Below are 25,702 nucleotides of genomic sequence, written 5' to 3'. Positions count from 1 at the left end.
GCAACATGTTACAAAAGGTGAACTTATCCTTTAAGGCACAGGTGTCAAGCACAAGGTCCGTGGGCCAAATCCAGCCCTCCAAGCCAATTCATGTGTCTCTTGCACCTCTCCTGCAGGTAACCCCTGGTCTCCGCCCCCACCTTGTCTCAGCAGTCGGTAGCAGAGAGGAGAACAGAACTCCTCTGCCAAATCCTGCACCTCTCAGTGCAGCTGCAGCACCCCCTCATCTCTGCCTCCCCTGGTCTCAGCATTCAGCAGATTCTGGTAACGGACTCCACTCCTCCTCTGGTCCTCCTCCAGACCCTGCACTTTCTGCTTTCCAGCTCTGCCCCCAAAGGGGGTGCACGGTGATGTTTGGGAGGGTGTGGGTTTCTTGATATCTGATGTAATGGGGGGGGGGGGGGTGTTTTGGACATCTAGTCTTACAGATACAACTGGCCCTTTGAGGGCAACCATAATGCTGATAAGGCCCGTGATGAAAATGGAGTTTGACACCCCTGCTTTAAGGCAATAGTTACCGGTATCATTATAAATGATGATGTATGCTCAGTATGAGGGACTCGCTGTAACCAAAAAAGTTGTTTGTATAGGCAGCAACACATTTTTAACATTACAGAACAAGTTCAATAGAATGGGACTTACTATTGCTAACTAAACCATGATCTTGATAAATAATAGCCTTCAAAAGACTAATGTAACACTTCTTTTCAGGAAAGAATGTCTATACTGGGAAAGCTGGAAGCAGGAATCATAATTTTAGAAGACACTGATAAAGGGGACTCATTTCTTCAAATGATTTTACGTACATTTTTCAGGATCAGAAATTAAATACTTAAAACACTACAGAAATACACAGATGTAAAAATGTTTGAGATATAAATTAAACACATACCAGTCAGCATAAAAATTAACTAAAGCGACATCTGCATTACCTGGAACAAAAAAGGGAAAAACAAATAGCTTTTTATTTTATTAAATATGCAAGAGCTTATATTTCTCATCTTCTAGTTTCTTTTAAACAACCATCATCTAGAGCAGTGGTTCTCAACCTTCCTAATGCCGTGACCCTTTAATACAGTTCCTCATGTTGTGGTGACCCCCAACCATAAAATTATTTACCCAGTAATTATAATTCATGAGTGTCGTTTTACCTCCAATACTGCTGCTTTCAACACAGTAGCTGCATTTAACAGAGTAGCTGCTTTCAACACAGCAGCTGCCTTCTACACAGTAGCTGCTCTTTACACATCGGAAATATGTGTTTTCTGATGGTCTTAGGGGACCCCTGTGAAAGGGTCGTTCGACCCCCAAAGGGGTCGCGACCCACAGGTTGAGAACCACTGATCTAGAGGTATAGACACACACCTTATTTTACAGAATAGGGAGTCAAACAGTAGTGCATTCCATAAGGCAACACGCACATGAGTGCATTTGCCCATACAGCTTAAAAGACACTGCATATTACTGGTGTCCCAGATGTGCTAAAGCTGCGTATAGCAAACCATAGACATGAATGGGTGAAGGTGGCTGTAAGCAGCTATTTGCATTACCGTATTTTTCGCCGTATAAGACGCACTTTTTCTTCCCCAAAACTGGGGAAGAAATGTCAGTGCGTCTTATAAGGCGAATATGGAGCGGCCGGTCCGGTATTTCCACCGCGGCCGTGTCAGAATACCGGGCCGGCCGCTCAGCTGTGCAGCGGGACCTTACCTGTTCCTCTATCCAGCGGCGTGCTGTCTTCCTGGCTTCTGTAGTGTGGGCATGACAGCCGGGTGCCAAGTGCGCATGCGCAAGAAGCGGTGCTTTTTGTGAATGGTAAGGCGGTACCTGGGACACATGACAGATCCCAGAAGCCGCCAAGTGCTTCTCGCTCATGAGCACTGGGCACCCGGTTGTCATGCCGAGCGCCATTACAGAAGCCGGGAAGACAGCGCGCGGCTGGATCGAGGAACAGGTAAGATCAAACAAAAACTTTTGTAAGTAAGAGCGGGTACCTGTCAAATTCAGGTACCCGCTCCCCACCTCCCCAAAGGTCAGCAGTCATCTGTGCTGTCCGCAGTCTCTGGTCATCCCTGTGCTGTCCGCAGTCTCTGGTCATCCCTGTGCTGTCCGCAGTCTCTGGTCATCTCCTGTGCTGTCCGCAGTCTCTGGTCATCTCCTGTGCTGTCCGCAGTCTCTGGTCATCTCCTGTGCTGTCCGCAGTCTCTGGTCATCCCCTGTGCTGTCCGCAGTCTCTGGTCATCCCTGTGCTGTCCGCAGTCTCTGGTCATCCCTGTGCTGTCCGCAGTCTCTGGTCATCCCTGTGCTGTCCGCAGTCTCTGGTCATCTCCTGTGCTGTCCGCAGTCTCTGGTCATCTCCTGTGCTGTCCGCAGTCTCTGGTCATCCCTGTGCTGTCCGCAGTCTCTGGTCATCCCTGTGCTGTCCGCAGTCTCTGGTCATCCCTGTGCTGTCCGCAGTCTCTGGTCATCCCTGTGCTGTCCGCAGTCTCTGGTCATCCCTGTGCTGTCCGCAGTCTCTGGTCATCTCCTGTACTATGTCTGCAGTCCATTAGTTCCGAATTTTTTCTTTCCTGTTTTCTGCCTCTAAAACCTAGGTGCGTCTTATGATCAGGTGCGTCTTATACGGCGAAAAATACGGTAAGTAGCGCAAACACACACACACAGTGAGCAAATAGCTGCACAAAGCAGTGTACAGTCTTCCCCCATTCATGTCTATGGGTGGCTGTATGCAGCTCTAGGACATCTGGGAGACCAGAAATACACAGCGTCTTTTCACTGCATGGGCAAACCCTGTCAAACTCTTTATTTGTTCTGGTTTTGTCCGATACATACTGTACATCCTTGAAAGAATTGGGTTATAGAAGCTTTATACGTTTGTTTTTTTTCACTTCTTGTAATATCTGTTTCAAGTTCATTGGGGGACAAAAAGACTGTACAAGTCTCTGACATGTGGGCTATGCTGATGCCTACAGAAAATTTAGACTGGCAGAACAAAAATATTAGTTCAGCCCCTGTATAACCCCCCCCTTCAACTACCATGCTATTTTGTGAGCAAGCAGTATATAAGGCCAATAACACAGAAGGGTGGGACTTGTGTCCCTCAGTGGGCTTCAATAAACATTTTAAAGTACAAAAATTATAATTTCTTTATCATACATTGAGGGACTGTAGTAAGTCTTGGATATGTGGCGTGGGGATTACACTGACACCAACAACCAACCAGGTATTCCAGATCACGGCAAAAAAATCCCAAAAGGGGGAACTGAATGAACAAGGAGCCCGAACTAGAATAGTGGAAGATAAACAATCCTCCACCTTTAGAGAAAAAGATGGCTGAGCAGGAAAACTGCTAAAGAAGTCACCAGGTAAGACTAAGCCTGTCAGGAATCCAACCGCGGTAGCCTCTAGCACTCCACAGACCGGAATCCCCCAAGGTGCGGAATCTAAGCTCCGACCTGCTTGTTCACCAGGGCCCCTGATGGTGGGGATGGACTTGGAGCAGGCCGAGACCAGGTTGCGGCCCCTGGGTTCACCCAGCTGTGGTAGAGGCACCGTTGAAGGTGTATAGCGGTTAAGAGTCTGATGTGAAGAGGTAACTGAAGCAGCGTCGGGCAGGCCGGGTCGGTAACAGTGGTGGCGGTGTAGTACAGAATCAGCAGGCAGAGGGATAAACCGGTCACAAGCCGGGTTCATCAACAGGTCAGAACGTATGGGGTTAAACAGGAGAATGGTCAGACAAAGCCAGGGATCAGAGCAGGAGACGAACAGCAAATCAGGGTCAGGCAGGGTTGGCAACAAAATCTACTCACAGGAACTCAGGAACACAGATAAGACCATACGGCACTTGAGCATTGCAAGAGCCGGGTTTAAATAGCCCGCCCGACTCCTGACAGGCGCTCCTGGGTCCTAGTGCTTGCCCGGCGCCATCATTGGTGACAGGCGCGCCTGGGTCCTAGTGCCCGCCAGCCTGTACGTTTTGTCAGGATTCTATGCATGTGCAGATTCAATCGCCGCGGCGATCTTCCCATTCCCTGACAAAGCCTGTCAACCAAACCCCTAACTTTTTGCACAGGAAAGTCAGGACTGGTATGTTTATGAGAAAAGGTTGGGATTACAAACCAAATGTAATGGAAAGATCTTTGTAGCTACAACTCTATAAGACCCAAAGCCTGGAACAACAGGCTGATCCCCTAGTTGCAGGGTAGAACGCACTGCATGAATCGGAGGATCAATTTCTTGAAATTATGAGCCATATGGGACTTGCTGAAAAACAAACTCTTCAGGAGGAAGCTGTGAAGGCTTTGAATCAGAGATAGTAGTAGGAACTTCAGGCCCACTTAAGGATGAAAGTACAGTAGCTGGGTTAGTGGTAGAATGAATCCAGGTGGGTTTAGAACCCTTGCTTGATTTTTGCATTAACTGCACACAGACCGATACAAATTCTGTGGTGGTTAAGAATTACCCTATAGTAATAGGGGATACAAGGATCTATGATACAGGCGTCAGTCCCTGCTGGGAAAACTTGGAAATTGCTGTTAGTTGTACGAGTATAGGCGGAGGCCACCTATTGTAACGGGACTAGACGAGCAGAGAACAATTAGATCCAAAGTGAAACAATGCCTTGTATACCCACAAATTAAAACAGCTGACATTGACAAGGGTTGTAGATAGGCAGTGGAACCAGACCATAGACTGGATAATTCTCAAGGTATCAAAGAAGCAGCAGCCATAATTATATAGTGCTGCTTTCAGGCTGTAAGATGAAAGAGAATGCAGAACATGTCTGCGTAATACTCTGCCCTATGGAGTCTTTAACCATCACCATGCCAGCTGGCAATGGCAGGAAAAATTAAAGTGCACAAGTAGGGCAGCTCTTCAGGCCAACCAGTCTTACATGAGAAAACACCCTGTGTGTGAGTGTAGAGAGGAATGTCACATTCTATTTAATTCTTTGTTAATATCCAAACCAAACTTACACATACACCCATGTATCCATGCTTTAGATGACTGAAAAATCATTTTGAAAAACACCGCCTAGCATTTCTGGCAGTAGCCATCTTGAGTAAGGGCAGATGATTCATGTAGCATTTACTTCCTGGAATCCATCTGCCTTTAGCTCAGGCATTAGCCAAGCTGAAAACCCTCCCTCCCCTCCTGAAGACTGCTGGGATGTATGAAATCATTTGCCTAGGCGTGAACACCAGGAAGTAACTGAAGAAATGTAAAACAAGTAAATATGATATACTTTCCAATCTATTTACTAATGCTAGCAGCAAAAGGATTAAAAATAGTCCATGTTGACTGAGAGAGTGAAGTTCCACTCTAAGGTGAGACACAGCCAGATCCACAGTGGGAATGGACTATTTCTGAAGAAAATCCTCAAAAAAATGTATACATAGCCAGGAAAAGCTTGGGGGAGCTCTTAACAGACAGGAGCAGCAGTGGGGAGATGCTTCCCCAACATTGTACAGTGAGAAAGAGAATGGAGTGTGTAACACACACATGATGCCTTTGGTCAATTTTCACAGCATTACCCCCTTCTGCAACAAAACCTGAGATCAAGCATGGTGCCGACAGGGTGCTAGTGGTGAGAGCCCTGGAACATCTGAGGCCCTGTGACCCGCCAGTGACAACTATGCCCGGGAGGATGTGAGCTCCCGGGGCGCTTTTGACTGCCTTACTGCCCCACCCAGAAGTGTCTGACCTGGGAGAGGTGCAAGCCGTCAGCTTGAGGCGGCAGTGTGGACGGAGGATGGAGTGAGGAGGCGGACTACGCTGGGAAGCAGAGTGTGGGATGCTTGGCGGCTGTGGAAAGTGACCAGGAGGCCCGGACATCATGTAGTGGAGGAGAGCCTGCTCACCCATCCTGGAAATAATCAGGACCCAGTGACCCACAGAAGGTGATCCCCCAAACAGTGACAGCCACAGATCAGACCAGCCCACCTTTGGATGCCCTTGAGTGCTCCGGGGAGGAGGAAGGAGAGACGACAGCAGTGTCCAGAGCAGGAGCAGAAAGGACAGAGGAAGATGAAACAGAGGAGATATATGACAGGCTTCTGTGGATGGTGAGTCATAAAGAAAAACTGGTGGATACAGGACTATCTTTGGGACACTAGTCTAGGCATGTTATAACCTTAATAGATTGCGCAAAAGTAAGCTTCCTGTCTTGGAATTAAAGATAGAGAAAATACATTATTACAATGAAGGTTAAAGCTGGGAAAGGAGGGGGCTCTAAAACATCTCAAGCAAGTACAATTAAAAAATACATGCCCTCACAAGAGAAAAGTGCAGAGGGTCAAACCCCTGAGAGACAACAGGGTGTAAAAGGAAGAGGAGAAATTGAAAAAAGCATCAAGGATTGCTCCAAGTTGTCTATGGGAATATGGGAGTCAAAGTGTAGAAACTGAAGATGTAGAAAGAGAGCTGGCTACAGAAAAAGTTGAACAACCGAAGGATGAACAAACGCTTACCAAAATTGAGATTGCAGAAATGTTTTTGAGATTGGAACAGTCCATAAAACAAGAGCTGTCAGTAATACTTAAAGACCTGGGGCAAGTGCTGTCACTGGTAGAAGAAACTGGTTATTACCTGGGCATGTTTATCCAGTTTTCCCTCAATCTAAAAAAAACAGATGGAGGAGATGCGAAAGGAGCAAAAAGATTGCTATACAAATTGGAAGATCAAGAGAACAGAGATATAAAGGTCTCCACTTCTTGCGGAGTCTCTTGCCCGAGACTCCGCAAGAAGGAGACCTGGTGGAAATAACGAGGAAAATGTTTAATACAATAATGGACAGACCAGTAACGGAGCATCTGAAAATAGAGTACATAGAATAGGAAGATCCGAAGGAACTGTGAGTGAAAAGCCCAGAGACGTGATCGTACGATTTAATTATTATAAAGATAGAGTGAACCTACGGAAGAAGATAAGAGGAGAGACCAGTAATAAAATAGGAAGATACAGGTTTACAGATTTTCATGGATATAACATCAGAAACACTGGCCAGAAGGAGATTGTTGAAACCACTACTAGAACAAATGAGAAAACAAAATGTACGCTACAGCTGGGGATTTCTTGCATGTTTAATTGGATGGAGAGAGGGCCGCTCCGCAAGACTGACTTTCCCATAAGAATTAGCAGACTTTTGTGAGAGACTAGAAATACAGAAAATAGACATTCCAGGGTGGGAAGTAGGTGTGGAGGAGAATAAAGGAATAGAAAATCAGAACTGGCAGTTAGTTTCTAGAAGGAGAGGACATTAGAGTTGAGATGGGCGGAGGGGAGAAGGAGAGAGAGTGAGATGTTGGAGGATCGTGAGAGGACCGACTACGGTGTGTTTTTTTTTCCCCACTCTCTCCTTCCCCCCTTCTCTTTTAGTTTGAGAATTTTAGAAGAGAGGCGGGAAGCAGGAGGTCATATTTGCATCCAGACACGCGGTCCAGGGATTGAGTCCGCGGCCAGGGTGGGTGGGTGTGGTCAGAGCTCCACCCTAGTCTGGAATCGACAGTGGAACTAGGACCACAAACTATTCAAAGGCAAGTTATGAGCCTAAGGGTTATGGGGGGGGGGGGGGGGGGAAATATTCCCAAGTTCCTTTTGATGGACAAATATTCTCTTGTTGGGCCGAATTTAATGGCGGAAAGAAGAAAGAGGAAGAAACAAGGAAAAGCATAAGGAATATGGAGGAAATTAATTTTATGACATATAACGTAAAGGGTTTGAATACCCCGGGGAAGAGGCACAAGATCCTTAGAGAATTCACCAAGTAAGCGTGCGAAAGAGGTCGCAATTGGTATAGCCAAAAACCTAAGATTTAAACTGGAGGATAAGTTGATAGACCACGAAGATCGATTTCTGTTCCTAAGGGAAAGGTTACAGGAAAAAGAATGTACAATGGCAAACCCCAATAGAAATCCAATGGCCTATCTGAAGAATATTCTAAGGTAAATTAATTGTGGCAGGAGATTTTAATTGTTGCATGGACCCTCAGATTGATAAGACGTCACGTGTGCAGAGAGATAGAAGTAGAGGTTTGAAAGCGATGCAAAGTACGCTAAACCAGCGTCAGCTGGTAGAGGCATGGAGAACTAACACCCTAAGGAAAAGGATTATACGTTTTACTCTTCTGGCCACGCAATGTATTAGAGATTGGATTATATATTGATAGAACATAGACTCTTGGAGTCGTTGGTTAAAGTAAACATAGAAGTAACAATACCTGACAATGCACCGGTCACAATAAAGTTAGTTTGGGGAAGAGAACAGGATATGTTAAATATGTGGAAATAAAATGAGTCACTCCTTCAGGATCAGGAGACGGAACTGAGAGTAAAGAAAAAAATAGAATACTTCGAAATAAATGAGACTGAAGGAGTCTCAATTGCTACGGTATGGGAAGCACATAAGGCATACATCAGTAGAATTTTGATAGCAGTGGGTGCAGAAAAAACGAAAGAACGGTGATAGAAAATAAATACATTACTAAGTGAATTATACGAACTAGAACAGCTACATAAAAAGAGAACAACAAAAGATCAACGGAAAGTGATAAAAAAAGGGAAGAACTAAGTAGCCTAATGGAACAATTGCGAAGAATATTTAATAGGATGGCAAGAGAAAGATATCAGTGGGGGAATAGACCTGGTAATTATCTAATGAGAGCACTGAGAAAAAAAAAAATTAAAACATTTTATAGAGAAAATTAAAAATAAGACTTGTGAAATGGTATAGTGGATACAGAAACATGGAACTTCCCGTATTTATAAAATTCTTACTGCAATGGCAGGGTCTATTTCTCCACTGTATTTGGAGAAATGGGAAAAGGAACTTGGAATATCACTTAATGAGCAACAAAAAAAGAAACTATTTTCATTAACACACGGTGCTACAGATATGAAGGTGGTGGAAATTAATTATAAATGCATAATGAGGTGGTATAATACGCCGAGTATGGCACACATGCAGTACATAGAGAAGTCACCAATGTGTTGGAGGGGATGTGGGATTAAGGGCACAACGGCACATATCTGGTGGGAATGTCCCAAAATACAAGAATATTGGAAGGATATAATTCACTTAATACAAGAGATTTGGGGGATTATTATCTTGAAAGATCCGGGCATATGCTTAGGTCATATAACTGAGATTACAGCAGAAAAATATAAAAATTTGATGGTATTCCATCTAATAAACGCAGCAAGGGATTGATACCCAAATACTGGCTGGAACAGGAGGCACCAAAAATAAAAGACTGGATAAAAAGGGTAAATTATATTTATAGGATGGAGGAACTGGATCATATCGAGGAAGATAAAATGGAGAGATTTCAAAAAAAGATGGGAAAAGTCAGATTAACAGATCAAGTAAATATGCTGAATGGTAGGATTAGAGAATGAGGAAAAGAGAGATGATATATAAAAAAAAAGATGGGGGATCGGGAGGTAGGACAAAAGGGATGAGGAAAGGGCGATCTTGAAAAAAAAAATAAAGGAAGAGAAGGAACTGGGGAAAATAAGGGAAAAGAAATAGGTGGGTGGATAGCACTGGGATTGGGTCGGGGGATTTTGGGTGTAACAAGAGAAGGAAAAGTTTGTTGGGTTTTTTTTCCTCTCTTTCTCTTGTCTGTATTGTTGAAAATGCTTCTGATGCTTGGACTTCTTACAAAGTGAGTCTTCAGAAACAGGGGCAAGTGGAAGGGCAATACCCAAGGCTCTAGAAAGCACTTAACAGCTACCATAACCAGAACCAAGTATGAAAAGTGCTTCGTGCAATATCCTGTTCCTGAAGGTCACTTCAAGGATAGCCCTGCAATTTTCAGCCAGCAGGGTCCAGACGCAGTACAGTCCAGGGCTGCACCCATGAGGGCCGCACTGGATCACTGCGAATTAAAGGGGGGGGGCCTCCAGTAGAGGTGTAGAAAAGTGTCTTGAGTGAAGAAAAAAAAAAAGTGCTAGCAAAATAGGTCAGTCTTTACTATCCCATCTATCCTACAATCGCCTAAGCTCCCACCTCAACGACAACAACCTCCTCGATCCCCTACAGTCCGGTTTCCGTCCCCTGCACTCCACCGAAACTGCCTTACTCAAACTCTCCAACGACCTTCTAACCGCCAAAGCTAATGGCCACTATTCAGTGCTCCTACTCCTCGACCTTCGACACAGTCGACCACCCCCTCCTCCTCAGAGATTCCGCTCTCTCCTGGCTCTCGTCCTACCTATCACTACACTCCTTCAGTGTTACCTATAACGTTACCACCTCCCCCTCACTCCCCCTCTGTTGGGGTCCCCCAAGGCTCTGGCCTCGGGCCCCTTCTCTTCTCCATATACACCTCCTCCCTTGGCCAACTCATACACTCTACCGGCTTCAACTACCACCTCTATGCCGACGACACACAAATCTATCTCTCAACCCCTCGCCTCACCCCCTCAGTCTCTGCCTGAATTACAAACCTACTAAACGACATATCAGACTGGATGTCGCTCCACTTCCTTAAACTGAACCTCTCCAAAACCCTCCACTGGCTTCCAATTGCACAACAGATCAAATTCAAAATCTTAACACTGACGTACAAAGCTGTCCATCATACTGCCCCAAACTACATCACCGACCTAATATCCAAGTACCACCAAACACGCACTCTCCGCTCCTCACAGGACCTCCTTCTCTCTAGTTCCCTGGTCTCCTCCTCCCATGCCCGCCTCCAGGATTTCTCCAGGGTGTTACCCATCCTCTGGAACTCCCTACCCCAATCCATCAGACTATCACTCTCCTCTCCTTTAGGCGCACCCTGAAAACCCACCTCTTCAGGGAAGCCTACCCCACCCCCTGCTAATTGCTGACCTCCTCCACTCTTCCTACCACTCCCCTCCTGTACCACTATCCCCTCCCTCCTAGATTGTAAGCTCGAAGGAGCAGGGCCCTCTAACCCCTCGTGTATCACATTGTATTGTTATTGTTCTGTCGCATGTTCTGTCCCCCTTTGTAATGTACAGCGCTGAGCGAACTGTTGGCGCTTTATAAATACTGTATAATATTATTATTATATAGAACTAGCAAAACTGAAGCATGGAAATAATCGGAGGGGTTATCCTTGGCTGGCCCACAGTTTTTATGCTTACCAGTGTCTAATCCTTCTGTAGGCAGAAACAGAACCCAAAAGGTTTAAGCTTTCCTGTTTCCCTCAATGGATGAGAATTTTTTTCCCCATTTTTCCTTGACATACGCTTTAATGTCACTATAACTGCTCAGTGGAACAGGACTCAAAATACATGCTTTTTATTATATTAGCAAATTAACATTTTTGTGGGTGGGTATGTTTCATCACCCCAAAGTGGAGGTGCAAACAGTTCCATCACAACACACTATTATTGTACCATAGGAAAAAAAAACAAAACAAAAAAAAAACAAAACACATTTTTTAGAAATTAGATTTGTGAAAAAAGTATGTGTGTGGTTTTTGTTTTGGTTTAGGAAGTCATGAAAATTCTCTCAGTTTTAAGATACTTTTTCAGAACTTAACTTTCAAATCGAATTTTGGTCAAGTAAATTTTTCATTTTTTTCAATGCGGAGCTCCACCCAAAAGGGGAAGTTCCACTTTAAGTCTTTGTCCTCTGCACACATTAAGGATTGGCACCTTTGAGCAGCGAGTACCAGAATTGGATAGGTACCCACTCCCACTTTCGCTGCGATCACCTAAGATAAAGTTGTCTTCCCCTCCCTCCCCGTAGTCTTCTGGGACACGCGACAGGTCCCAGAAGACTATGGGGCCATTGATAAAGTGCAGCGCTTCTCGCGCATGCACAGTGGGCACCCCTCTGTGAAGCTGCAAGTTTTCACAGCAGGGTGCCCACACGAAAGATGTCCGCGCTGGGGAGAGAAGACGGCCGGTGAAACCAGCCTTGGTAAGGACACCGCTGAACCAAGGGACAAGTAAGGGACTGTATTTTAAAAGTCAGCAGCTACAGTTTTTGTAGCTGCTGATTTTTATTTTTTTAAGCTGGAACTCCGCTGTAAATTAACCTGAAAACTATAATCTGTTATACGTATATCACAATGAAACTGCAGTATTGGCATTTATTGGGGGTCAGCAACCAGTAGATTGTGATCTACCAGTAGATCTCGCCCAGGTGGCTGATAGATCACAGTCAGGGCTTGCTGACTCACCATCCCAGAGAATCAACTGTGACCCATTCAAGTGAATGAGGCCGTTCTGTAAGTGCCCTGCAAACTTGTGCAGTACAGCAAACAAGGAGTTAAAAAGGCAGCAGTATGTTGCTCTCTCACCACCTGCTTTAACCCCTTTGGACTCCGTAGAAGCATGCAGTTGTGGGGCACTTGCAGAGTGGCCCCATTTACTTGAATGGCTCTCAATTGACAGGCAGTAGCACCCATCAAAAGCAACAGGGGGTGTAATTCTGGATGCAGCATGTGTACACCTTTGGTTGCTGCCTTAGCAGCTAAAGGGGGTAGGGATTCAGAGTGGTAAAACCATGGCTCAACCACAGTTTTACCACCCCCTACTTTACATGTGAACAAGGCCTATGAGTGCCGCTAGCAGATGCCACTAAGGACTCATTCACAAGTGTAGCAGACCCTGCTGCTCCTCTGCAAAGCAATCAGAGTGTGTTTGACAGGTGTTGAGGAGGCGATATGTTGCCTCCTCACCACCCGATTTAAACCCATTATTGTTGTGCAATGCACGCAATTGTGACACGGTAGTATGGCAATTAGAGATTTAAATCAGATATGAGGGGACACTGGACGATATTGTGCCCGGTGATATTTGACTTCTTCCATGTTGTTCAGATAAATCTCCACCTCTTTAAGGCTGCCTACTTCTGGCATACAGTTAGGTCCATATATATTTGGACACCGGCACAATTTTCATACCTTTGGCTCCGTATACCACCAGAATAAATTAAAATGAAACAATCCAAATCAATATGAAGTGCAGACTTTTTCAAGTTGAACATACATATCAAGTACAAATTTTAGGAAATGCAACCATTTTTATACACAGTCCCTACATTTTCAGGGGCTCAAATGTAATTGGACAAATGAATATAATCTAAATAAAATGTTCATTTTTAATATTTTGTTGAGAACACTTTACTGGCTATGACTGCCTGAAGTCTGGAACCCATGGACATTACCAATGACTGGGTTTCCTCCTTTCTGATGTTTTGCCAGGCTCTAACTGCTGCCGTCTTCAGTTGTTCTTTGTTTGTGGTTCTTTCTGCCTTTAGTTTTGCCTTCAGCAAGTGAAATGCATGCTCAATTGGGTTGAGATCAGGTGACTGACTCGGCCATTGCAGAATATTCCACTTCTTTTCCTTCAAAAGCTCCTGGGTTGCTTTTGCAGTGAGTTTTGGATCATTGTCCATCTGTACTGTGAAGCGCCGTCCAATCAACTTTGCTGCATTTGGCTGAATCTGTGCTGACAGTATATCTCTAAACACTGCAGAATTCATCTGTCTGCTTCTGTCACATCAACAATAAACACCAATGACCCAGTGCCACTGGAAGCCATGCATGCCCATGTCATCACACTGCCTCCACCATGTTTTACAGATGACATTGTGTGCTTTGGATCATGCGCTGTTCCAAGCCTTCTCCACACATTTCTGTATGTTTTCCCGTGAAGTCTTCTCTTGATTGTAGACTTTGGCAATGATACGCCCACCTCCTGGAGAGTGTCCTTCACTTGTCTGGATGTTGTGAATGGGTTTTTCTTTACCATAGAGCGAATCCTGCGATCATCCACCACTGTAGTCTTCCATGCCTTTTTATGTTGCTGAGCTCACCAGTGCGTTCTTCTTCCCTCCGAATGTACCAAACTGTTGATTTGTCCACTTCTAATGTTGCTGCCATCTCTCTGATGGATTGGTTTCATTTTTGAAGCCTTACAATGGTTTGTTTCACTTGCACGGACAGCTCCTTTGAGCACATGATGTAGGTCCACAGCAATAGATTCCAAATGCAAATATCACACTTAGAATCAACTCCAGACCTTTTACCTGTTTAACTGATAAAGAAATAACAAAGGAGTAGCCCACACCTGGCCATAAAACAGCTTTTGATTAAATTGTGCAATTACTTTTGGTCACTTGAAAATGGGGGGATGGCTATTCTTAAGAGCTGTAATTCCTAAACCCTTCCTCCAATTTGGATGTACATACCCTCAGAGTGTGAACTTTCAGCCCATATCAATTATATAACTATAGTTTAAATATGTTTTGGTAAATAACTGAAAAAAACTAAAATTGTGCCTGTGTCCAAATATATATGGATCTAACTGTATCTGTTCGTAGAAAAATTCTAAATTTTAACAAATATATGATTAAAAATATATACACATGCCTGCATAAATGTTTCTAAAATCTAAGATTTTGCCTTCTAAAGCAGCCATGCATACAACAGAAATATCAGCTATACAGTATATGTCAACAGAAGCCATATATACATTATTCTAACCTGCCTCCAATCACCCCAACCACTACACTTTTGAATTTGTGAAGAAAACAATGTATGCAGAGAATCACTTACCTAAAATGTCATCTATGTTGTTACTTTCTAGATTTACAATATCACCTTTTAGTGGAGTGCAAGCCCATGTTGCCTGTGGACAGTAGAAAAAAAAAATTACCATCAAAAAGAAAAATCATATATACATTCTATTCAGTTGTATATAGTAATTTTTCCTGGCTGAGGGGAAGTTTACGATGATACTTAAAATGAGACAATTTGGTTCCTAAAACCCATGTAGATATTCCATAAATATGCAAGAAGTAAAAAGTGCCTAAATGCAATGTGCGGTAACCTATAGCCAACCAGAATCCACTAACAGAATATAGATCGTATTTTGTTTTTATATACTTTGAAATTCAGGGCTTAAAATTTCAAGTCTAGACCTACTAGCCAGGTACAAACCTTACTCTCCACCAGTTGCCCCACCCAACCTTGCCCAGGTCCGCCTCCAACCCCACCCCTGGCCCATCCCCCAACCCCGCCCCCTTAAAGTTTATGAAATTACATTTTTCTTTAGAATAAAAAGAGTCCAAAATATAAAAAACTGCAAATATAACGTAGCTTTATTATTTCAATTTAAACATAACAGCAATAGCTTAATAGCAATAGGGTGCAATCAAAATATCAAGTTTTACAGCTTTAAACCTGTAGTGAACATTTTGTATTTTTTTTGTTTATCTCCTACATCTTTAACAGTCTCCATATAGTAATATGACAGACGCAAGGTGGCTCTCTCGTTCTGGGAGGACATCATATGACGTCCTCCCATTCTCACCTCACGCATGCGTGGCTCCTGGAGATCGGACACAGCGGATCACCGATCCACGGAAAGAGCCGAAGATGTCGGCTTGGTCATGTGATCAGCTGTCCCCGCAGTCTCTGGTCGTCTCCTGTACTGTCCCCGCAGTCTCTGGTCGTCTCCTGTACTGTCCCCGCAGTCTCTGGTCGTCTCCTGTACTGTCCCCGCAGTCTCTGGTCGTCTCCTGCACTGTCCCCGCAGTCTCTGGTCGTCTCCTGCACTGTCCCCGCAGTCTCTGGTCGTCTCCTGCACTGTCCCCGCAGTCTCTGGTCGTCTCCTGCACTGTCCCCGCAGTCTCTGGTCGTCTCCTGCACTGTCCCCGCAGTCTCTGGTCATCTCCTGCACTGTGTCCGCAGTCTCTGGTCATCTCCTGTGCTGTCCGCAGTCTCTGGTCATCTCCTGTGCTGTCCGCAGTCTCTGGTCATCTCCTGTGCTGTCCGCAGTCTCTGGTCATCTCCTGTACTGTGTCCGCAGTCTCTGGTCATCTCCTGTACTGTGTCCGCAGTCTCTGGTCATCTCCTGTACTGTGTCCGCAGTCTCTGGTCATCTCCTGTACTGTGTCCGCAGTCTCTGGTCATCTCCTGTACTGTGTCCGCAGTCTCTGGTCATCTCCTGTACTGTGTCCGCAGTCTCTGGTCATCTCCTGTACTGTGTCCGCAGTCTCTGGTCATCTCCTGTACTGTGTCCGCAGTCTCTGGTCATCTCCTGTACTGTGTCCGCAGTCTCTGGTCATCTCCTGTACTGTGTCCGCAGTCTCTGGTCATCTCCTGTACTGTGTCCGCAGTCTCTGGTCATCTCCTGTACTGTGTCCGCAGTCTCTGGTCATCTCCTGTACTGTGTCCGCAGTCTCTGGTCATCTCCTGTACTGTGTCCGCAGTCCATTGGTTCAGAATATTTTTTTTTCTTGTTTTTCGCCTCTAAAACCTAGCTGCGTCTTATGATCAGGTGCGTCTTATGGAGCGAAAAATACTGTAAATCTAAAGATTGACTGCTGGGCATTGCCAAGGCCCAAAGACGCTTTTATTAATTTACTAAGGAGTATGGTAGGTTTTTAAGCTTTAATTTCAGATAACAATAGTGACTAACAGCCTCCCATCCTCAGTCTGTAGATTAACATACCATTACATGATGCCCATGCTGTGGGTACATCAATCAATATCATTTCTTCGTTAGCAAGCAGCAAATACTTTCATGGCTTCTAGCTGTCAAAACCAGCTGTCCATAAACCTTCCAAACATTCAGGAACCAGCCAATCACATGGGTTCCTGATCATGTTATTTCTATGTCAGGTATGACAGATCACATGCAAGCCAGAGATTTTATTTTTTTTTCTCCATTAGTCAGCAGGGTTTTTGGAACAGTGCTGGAACTGCTCTTTTATTCCTTTGTCAGCTGATGGACCAGACTGGGCCTTGCTGTCTCTAAGCTACCTATGCTCAATTGATTTACAACCTGGTTTTCTCACCAATTAAGACCCATCTCCCACACTAACCCAAAGAGACATGTAATGTTTAAAATTCCACCCACAATAAAGCCCTATGCACATTCACATGAATAGTCAGCGGAGAGGTCGCTGGGCCAAGAAACCTATAAAAGCTACAATGGCATTACAAGCAGATGTTCCCAATCCACTCCCACACAGCAGTTTCCCTCAGAAGTAATTAAACCAAAAAACTTCTCTTTAAATCTATTTCAACACATTTTTCTATTAGTATCGGATGCCCTTGATCTTTTAATGCAGCTACATATTCAAAATATTTAAATATACCTTTTATTACAACTAGCGCAGCTACTGAATTTAAATTTGACTTTAATTTCAGCCTCCTGTAACCCCCTGTACAACAGCACTCAGATTGGAAGATGCAGGGGCAGGCCTTGTGGCCACTTGTGTCTGCTGTATACATATGGTTGGACATGGAAAGCCAACACATCAGACCACTGCTTTGTAGCCTCCCTGGCGGTATTCCTGAGTGTAGCTCGGGGTAAAGTTTCAGTACCACAAGCAGTAATCCCGAGCTACACTCAGACTTACCATGCGGCTCTGCTCCACGATACCTCAATCACTTACCTTGTCCTGCGCTCCTGCGATGTCCCTCCTGCAGTGTGCCCTGCAATGTCCTCCGGCGGATGCCGGCATCTGTCTTCTGGGTTCCGTCCCCTGCGAGTGTCGCGATGTACGGGGGACGGAACGGTGGAAAATTTGAAAATGACAAAAAGTGACAATCACTAAAATCACATAGTATAACATTCCTGTATCAAACCATTTCACATACATTTTGTCCCGAGTGCTTTGTCCGGCGCCCTGCCTGCATTTTTACTGTTCTTTCTGCCTGGAAACTGAGAAACGTCCATGGCGTCCAAAAAGCGTCCCTTTAGGTCAAAAGCGGTTTTAGACCGGCTAGAGAACAGCGATAGTAAATCAGAACCACTTGCAGAATTGAGTGATAATGATTCGTGGGGGAAATTCGTCATCAGACACTGAAAACGATTTTGCGACTTTGCTCAGCGATGTGCGAACTTGGCGCTATATTTCAAATTTCAGTGTTTTTGGTTTGATTATATTATTGAATTAACCTCCCTGGCGGTATGATTATTTCAGATTTTTGGTGCCGAAAGCGGTACCATTTTTTTGCATGGAAATATGTATTTTTTTTATTGTAGGCTGTAATTTTTAGGAAAAACTCACTGAAATCTGTCCGAACAAGAGTCTAGTAAACATCCCGGGTATGATAAAATTTGAAACACAAAATCATAAATTATAATTTAATAAATAATCATAAAAATATAAAAATAAAAAATTTAATTCAATAATATAATCAAACCAAAAACACTGAAATGTGAAATATAGCGCCAAGTTCGCACATTGCTGAGCTCAGTCGCAAAATCGTTTTCAGTTTCTGATGACGAATTTCCCCCACGAATCATTATCACTCAATTCTGTAAGTGGTTCTGATTTACTATCGCTGTTCTCTAGCTGATCTAAACCGCTTTTGACCTAAAGGGACACTTTTTGGACGCCATGGACATTTCTCAGTTTCCAGGCAGAAAGAACAGACAAAATGCAGGCAGGGCGCCGGACAAAGCACTAGGGACAATATGTATGTGAAATAGGTTGAAACAGCAATGTTTTACTGTGTAAAATGAAAAAAAAAAAAAAATGACATTTTTTAAAATTTTTAAATTTCCCGCCGCCGGCGGCGGCGGCGCCCGTACGTCCCGACGTCGCAGGGACAGGACACAGAAGCCGGATGCCGGCATCGGCCGGAGGAGATGGCCGGGGACGCTGCAAGGGACACATCGCGGGAGCGCAGGGTAAGGTAAGTGAAGAACACATGCCGGAGCAGCGCCGCATGGTATTCCCGAGTGTAGCTCGGGGTTACCGCTTTTGGTACTGAAATGTTACCCCGAGCTACACTCGGGAATACCGCCAGGGAGGTTAAATTTATATTATTTTTTATGATTATTTATTAAATTATAAATTATGATTTTGTGTTTCAAGTTTTACCCGGGATGGTTACTAGACTCTTGTTCGGACAGATTTCAGTGAGTTATTCCTAAAAATTACAGCCTACAATAAAAAAAAAAAAATATTTCCATGCAAAAAAAATGTACCGCTTTAAGCACAGAAATATGGACATAATCAGACCGCTAGGGAGGTTAAGGCCAATTCACATTATGTGCAGTGAGAGACTATTTACTGCAATGTACAATGTCTATCAGGACCCGGTGATTGACAGCCGCGAATGGCAGTGCAGGTAGGGCACGCCCCCTACCCGGAAATTATTATTATACAGGATTTATATAGCGCCAACCGTTTGCTCAGCGCTTTACAATATAACGGGAGACAATACAGCAATAATACAGTTAAATACAAGAGGGAAAGGTAAAAGGAAAGGTAAAAAAAAAAAAAAAAGGGAGGCGTGTGATGCGCTGAATCGTACACCATGTGGCCCCTTATTGCAACTGGCAACAGAGAGCTGCCTGAGCAGTGAATCGCTCCCACAACTCTGCATTACAGTGTGCATTCACCACCCTAAGGCTCCGTGCACACCAATGCGTTTTGTGGTTTTTGCAGAACCGTGCTACAATCCATTTAACATGGTTTCCTATGAAACATGTTCACATCTATGCTTTTTTGAGCTGCTGCGTTTTTGGAAAGGGTCAGGGACTTTTTTAAAAGCCAAAAAGCAGCGTTTTTGCTACAATAGAATTCAATGGAAAATCTGCTGAAATGCACGGTAGTGCGTTTTTGCATTTTTATTCTGCACAGCAAAAAAGAAAAAAATTCCAGAAAAAAAAAAAAAAAAGCAACAAAACCACAAAACACGATAAAAACGAATGTAGAAAAACGCAAAACGAACTGTGAAAAGAGCTGCAAAACGGACAAAAAGTAAACTGCACAGGTGTGAACGGAGCCTCACTGTCCAATCGTAGGCTGGAGGGCAGGGAGGTGACTTGGCTGTGTTGTTTAACTGCAATAGATAAAAGGTAAGGTTGGCAAACTGGCTATGCTGTGTGACATCTCATGACCGGTTGGACAGAAATACAAATCATGTACAAGGTAAAACAGTTTCAGTACATATTTCAATAATGTATTTTACAGTTTGCCTTGAGTTTCACTTTAAAGTGTGCCCAGACTATGCATGCTAAGGTACATATTCTGGTGCTTGCTTCCGCAGCACATATACTGAAAAAAAAAGTTAAAAAAAAAAAAAAGGAAGACATATTCTGAACTTCTAGTACAGTGAAAGCATTGTGGAGAAATTCATCTTTAAAAGTTGATTACAGAGGAGCTGAAATCACAGCTATGTTCAATGTATGCAGAATCTTTGCAGCCTGTCGACTTTCTAAAGCACCAAGGGGAATTGGCAATGGTCACACAGCAAGGTAATGGTAGCAGGAGTGGTGAGCCAGAGTTACAGATTTACTATAAGGTTACAGCAAACTACTACATTCTCATAATATGTCTAAAGCAGCACCGCAACAGAATGAAACCTATCCGCATCTTTATTGTGTGTCTGTTTAGAATTAAAATTTGTCTCAAATTCAGTGATAAATCTGTTGCAGAACTTCGGAAAACTGTTGCAGTTAGCTATCGAGGAATACAGATGCAGAAGAAGAAAATACACTGTAAACGCATGGCAGAGACTTTGCTTAATGAGAGGCAGCCTGTTTTGCATCCAATTGCTAATTTACTTGATAAAGGTTTCTCAGGTGTTACTATACTGCAAGGATGCAACCAGAGGGGTGATGGAGGTGTCCATTTAAAGCTCTTATACAACTTGGTAAGATTTTAATACTTTAATGTCCATAGTCTGGGCATAAGAGTACAGTACTTTAAAGATTAAGGGCAGCTTCACACTGCTCCACCGGGCTTTGGCTAAAGCACAGCTAATCCATGGTTTTCATGCTGGTTAGCTGCGCTTTCCCATCTTCTTCTATTATGTCCCACGGTTTTGATGTGCTTTCTGAAAGCGCACCAAAACTGTGGGACATAATTAAAGCCTATGGGAAAACGCAGCAAACCCACATGAAAATTTTATATATATATATATATATATATATATATATATATATATATAGATTATACACACACGTGCGTGTGTATATATATATACAGTTACAAGAAAAAGTATGTGAACCCCTTGGGATTACGTGGAGTTTTGCATGAATTGGGCATACAATGTGCTCTGAACGTCATCTAAGTCACAAAAATAGAAGAACACAGTCTGCTGAACATAATACTACACAAACATTAGATGTTGCCATGGGTTAATTGCACATAACATGTAAACATTCACAGTGCAGGGAGGAAAAAGTATGTGAGGCCCTAGCTTAATGACTTCTCCCAGAGCTAATTGGAGCCAGGAGTGAGCCAACCTTGACTCCAATCAGTGTGATGATATTAAATGTGTTGCTGACAGCTGTCGTGCCCTTAAAAAACACACACCTGTTTTGGGTTTACTAGTTTCAAGAGGCACTGACTGATGTGAACCATGCCTCGCAGAAAAGAGCTCTCAGAAGACCTACGGTCAAGAATTGTTGACTTGCATGAAGCTGGAAAGGGTTACAAAAGTATCTCCAAAAGCCTTGATGTTCATGTGTCCACGGTAAGACAGACTGTCTACAAATGGAGAAAGTTTAGCACTGTTGCTACTCTCCCTAGGCGTGGTCATCCTGTAAAAATGACTGCAAGAGCACAGCGCAGAATGCTGCATGAGGTAAAGAAGAATCCCAGAGTGTCAGTTAAAGACCTACAGAAATCTCTGGCACAGGCTAACATTTTTGTTGACACATCTACAGTAAGGAAAACATTAAACAAGAATGGAGTACATGGGAGGACACCACGGAGGAAGCCATTGCTGTCCAAAAAGAATATTGCAGCATGTTTGAAGTTTGCAAAAGAGCACCTGGATGTTCCACAGCACTACTGGCAGAATATACTGTGGACAGATGAAACCAAGATTGAGTTGTTTGGGAAGAACACACAACACTATGTGTGGAGAAAAAAAGGCACAGCACACCAACATCAAAACCTCATCCCCACTGTAAAACATGGCGGAGGGAGCATCATGGTTTGGGGCTGCTTTGCTGCCTCAGGGCCTGGACGGATTGTTGTCATTGATGGGAAAATGAATTCCAGACTTTATCAAGACATTTTGCAGGAAAACGTACGACCATCTGTCCGCCAACTGAAGCTCCGCAGAGGATGGGTGATGCAACAGGACAATGACCCAAAGCATACAAGTAATTCAAAAAAACAATGGCTGCAACAGCACAGAATACGCCTTCTGGAGTGGCCCAGTCAGAGTCCTGACCTCAACCCGATTGAAATGCTGTGGCATCACGTTAAGAGAGCGATTCACACCAGACATCCCAAGAATATTGCTACACTGAAACAGTTTTGTGAAGAGGAGTGGTCCAAAATTACTCCAGATCGTTGTGCAGGTCTGATCTGCAACTACAGGAAACATTTGGTTGAGGTTATTGCTGCCAAAGGAGGGTCAACCAGTTATTAAGTCCAAAGGTTCACATACTTTTTCCTCCCTGCACTGTGAATGTTTACATGTTATGTGCAATTAAACCATGGCAACATCTAATGTTTGTGTAGTATTATGTTCAGCAGACTGTGTTCTTCTATTGTTGTGACTTAGATGATGTTCAGAGCACATTTTATGCCCAATTCATGCAAAACTCCACGTAATCCCAAGGGGTTCACATACTTTTTCTTGCAACTGTGTATATATATATATATATATATATATATATATATATATATATATATATATATATATACACACACACACATACATACATACATATATATACACACACACATACATACATATATATATATATATATATATATATATATATATAAATAAATATATAAATAAAAATCGCAGGTTAGCTGCACTTTGGCCAAGTGCAGTGGGGCAGTGTGAACCCACCTTTAGAGAACCAATGTCATAACAATTACACTATTGCATCTTGTAAGCTGGTTGAAGCCTTGTATGTCGGAAACCCTAAAAATCATGACTTGCCGAACACATCAAAGTAAGGGAGACACATTAGCAAGCAGAAATAAAACAAAAAATTCCAAATATCTTCCAATGTTACATGAAATAAAGAAACTTCACAATCAGATCACAGGAAAGAGTCCATCAGTAAAATATCTATATTGAATTGCACCCAGGTTGCACCGTTTTCCGCTACTAGAGCGGTCATATTGGTGCAGTTCGGACTTAGTCGGCGCCGCACCGATTTCTACAAGTAGTGCATGCACTACTTTTCTTGCAATTTGCATACACATCTGTGTCAGATGTCTTGTAAATCGCAACTGAAATTGGCAGGTAACGTAATTTTGAAATCGTGCAACTTCACTGTAAGGGCTCGTTCACACTTGGCTGTTTTACCAACGCTTGCCAAACGCCCCTATAGCTTTTGTCAAGCATTGGTCCGGCGTTTGCGGAGTGTTTTTTAACGCTCAGCAAATGCTCTGCAAACACCGCATGCGCGGTTTGGCAGCGGTTGCTAGGCGTTTGAATGGTGTTACCGCTCTGCAAACGCCCCGCAACCACACACGCCGGCCAGGCGTTTGCAGAACGGCACCATAGACTAGAATAGGAGGCTTCAACGCCTCCTGACTCGACCAGAGGCGTCCGTTTTGCCGCGACGCAATGCAACGCGACGCAAACGCTCCCGTTAGAACAGCACCATGTGCTGTAATGTGCAGAATTGGCAGAGGCAATTGGGAAGCGTTTTTACCTGTTCTGCCTGGAAACTTAGAAAAGTCCATGGCGTCCAAAAAGCGTCCCTTTACATCAAAAGCGGTGTTAGACCAGCTAGAGAACAGCGATAGTAAATCAGAACCACTTGCAGAATTGAGTGATAATGATTCGTGGGGGAAATTCATCATCAGACACTGAAAACGATTTTGCGACTTTGCTCAGCGATGTGCGAATTTGCCTCTGTATTTCAAATTTCAGTGTTTTTGGTTTGATTATATTATTGAATTAAATGTATTATTATATTATTTTTTATGATTATTTATTAAATTATAATTTATGATTTCGTGTTTCAAGTTTTAGCATACCCGGAATGTTTACTAGACTCTTGTTCGGACAGATTTCAGTGAGTTATTCCTAAAAATTACAGCCTACAATAAAAAACTACATATTTCCATGCAAAAAAATGGTACCGCTTTCAGCCCAAAAAAACGGAAATAATCATACCGCCGAGGAGGTTAAACAATAAAATCGTTTGTAAACAAAAAAAAAAAAAAATGTATCGTACCGCAGTTATTTGTCTGAATACTGTAAATTTCCAATCAATTTTATACAGGACAAAATTTAAATGAACAAATGAGCATACAGTATATGATTAAAGTAGCACTTTGCAAATGTCCCTGCTAATTAGAAGCCATCATACTAGAAGATTCTGTAAAACTCTGTTCAGGCTCTTATTTACCACTCTTACCCTCACATTTGGCCAAGGGCAAACTTCTACTTTTTTTTTTTTGTGTAGGGAAACAGTTTTTAGCCTGGCAAACGTCTATAGCCTTTCTTTAATCCAGATTGACATATTATCTCTTTCACCTAAGGGCTCAAACCCTATGGTATTGAAGGCTTGCTTTCATCCCCTGGGTACTTCAGGCATTTAAAGATTTGCAACCTGTCACTACTGCTGGATTTGCATATGTCTGGCAGGCTACAAAAATTAAAATTTAAAGTTATTATTCGTCAAACAGGCAAAAGCAGTAATTGTAAGTAGTCCCAGAAGAATGCTGCAAAAATAAATTCAAGATAAGTAAAATTCCTTATAAAAAGTCAGAGTATGGTAAAAGTACAAGTACAGTTTGAACAAAATGCCATTCAAAAGTTTGGAGTCACTAAATGTCTGCTTTTTGAAAGTATTACGATTTTCTTTATCCAATATTATAAATATGATTTCACAATATAGCCAAAATATGACCAATAATGACCAATGTTGAAAATGGATAATATAGTTTGAAATTATTGATACATAATTTACAAATTATGTTAAAACCCAATTTTCAGCCGCAATTTCTCCACTGACAAATTATTTTAGTTTGAGGTTTTAAAAACAAGTAGTTTTCCTGTGTTAAACTAAAATTTATTTTGTTCTGTGATTTATTTTCCCCTCAATGACAACACAATAATAGAGTTACTAGTAAAAGGAAAGTTGAATTTATTGACAAATGAAAATAAGGTGTTTATTATTTTGTGTCTTTTTTTTTTTTAATTTAATGCAGCAAAACAAAAATGAAAAATAAATTACATGAATATTAGTGCCTAAATGTAAAAAGGGATCAAACTATTCACTCTACTAGTAACTAAAGACTTGCAAGTATAACTACCAATGTAGGCGAGAGATTTGAGGGTTTTTCTACAGAAGTGCTTACCAGAGTGTCTATTATTAGCAATAGGATAAGCGATAGCACACACAGATCTATTAAAAGCTGAAGCTGTCCAACAAATCTATCTTTTTTAGCAGGAAGTAAATAGAAACTTAAGAAAACAGATGGCTAAAGATATAGTATGCTAGAATACTTGACAATCCTTCAGATAGCTAATGTGCAAGTTAAGGACAATAGGCTTAGGACATTATTTGGCCCCTAAATTGGTGGAAGAGTGGCTTAAAGGGTTCCTTTCACCAGAAATGCAGGTACAAAAAACAAAAAAAAATATATATAAATATATATCTCACAGAATTGCCAAATAATTTAACTTTTTACTTGCAGCATTTTTTCAATGTGCTTCTGGACTTGCTGGCAAATTTGACTACTTCAGAAGAGTAATTTCCCTGGAACAGTCCCCTCCATCCACGTATGTCAAACCCTCTCCTTTTCAGGG

The 25,702-nt window shown here is 42.8% G+C and overlaps 1 protein-coding gene across 1 annotated transcript in view; it reads right to left on the bottom strand.

The window, feature by feature from the left end:
• Positions 1 to 25,702, bottom strand: part of ERP44 (endoplasmic reticulum protein 44) — a 105,229-nt gene that overhangs the window by 53,010 nt on the left and 26,517 nt on the right. Inside the window, exons 2-3 of the mRNA XM_089669456.1 lie at positions 14,546 to 14,618; positions 893 to 932 (exon numbers count right to left, since the gene is read on the bottom strand). Of these exons, the coding sequence (XP_089525582.1) occupies positions 893 to 932; positions 14,546 to 14,618 (113 nt within the window). The remainder of the gene's footprint in view (positions 1 to 892; positions 933 to 14,545; positions 14,619 to 25,702) is intronic.

This window comes from Staurois parvus, unplaced genomic scaffold, assembly GCF_062004578.1.
Source record: "Staurois parvus isolate SC_StPar_1 unplaced genomic scaffold, SC_StPar_1.0 ptg000077l, whole genome shotgun sequence".
NCBI classification, from domain to species: domain Eukaryota; kingdom Metazoa; phylum Chordata; class Amphibia; order Anura; family Ranidae; genus Staurois; species Staurois parvus.
This window is presented reverse-complemented; position numbering and strand designations above follow the sequence as displayed.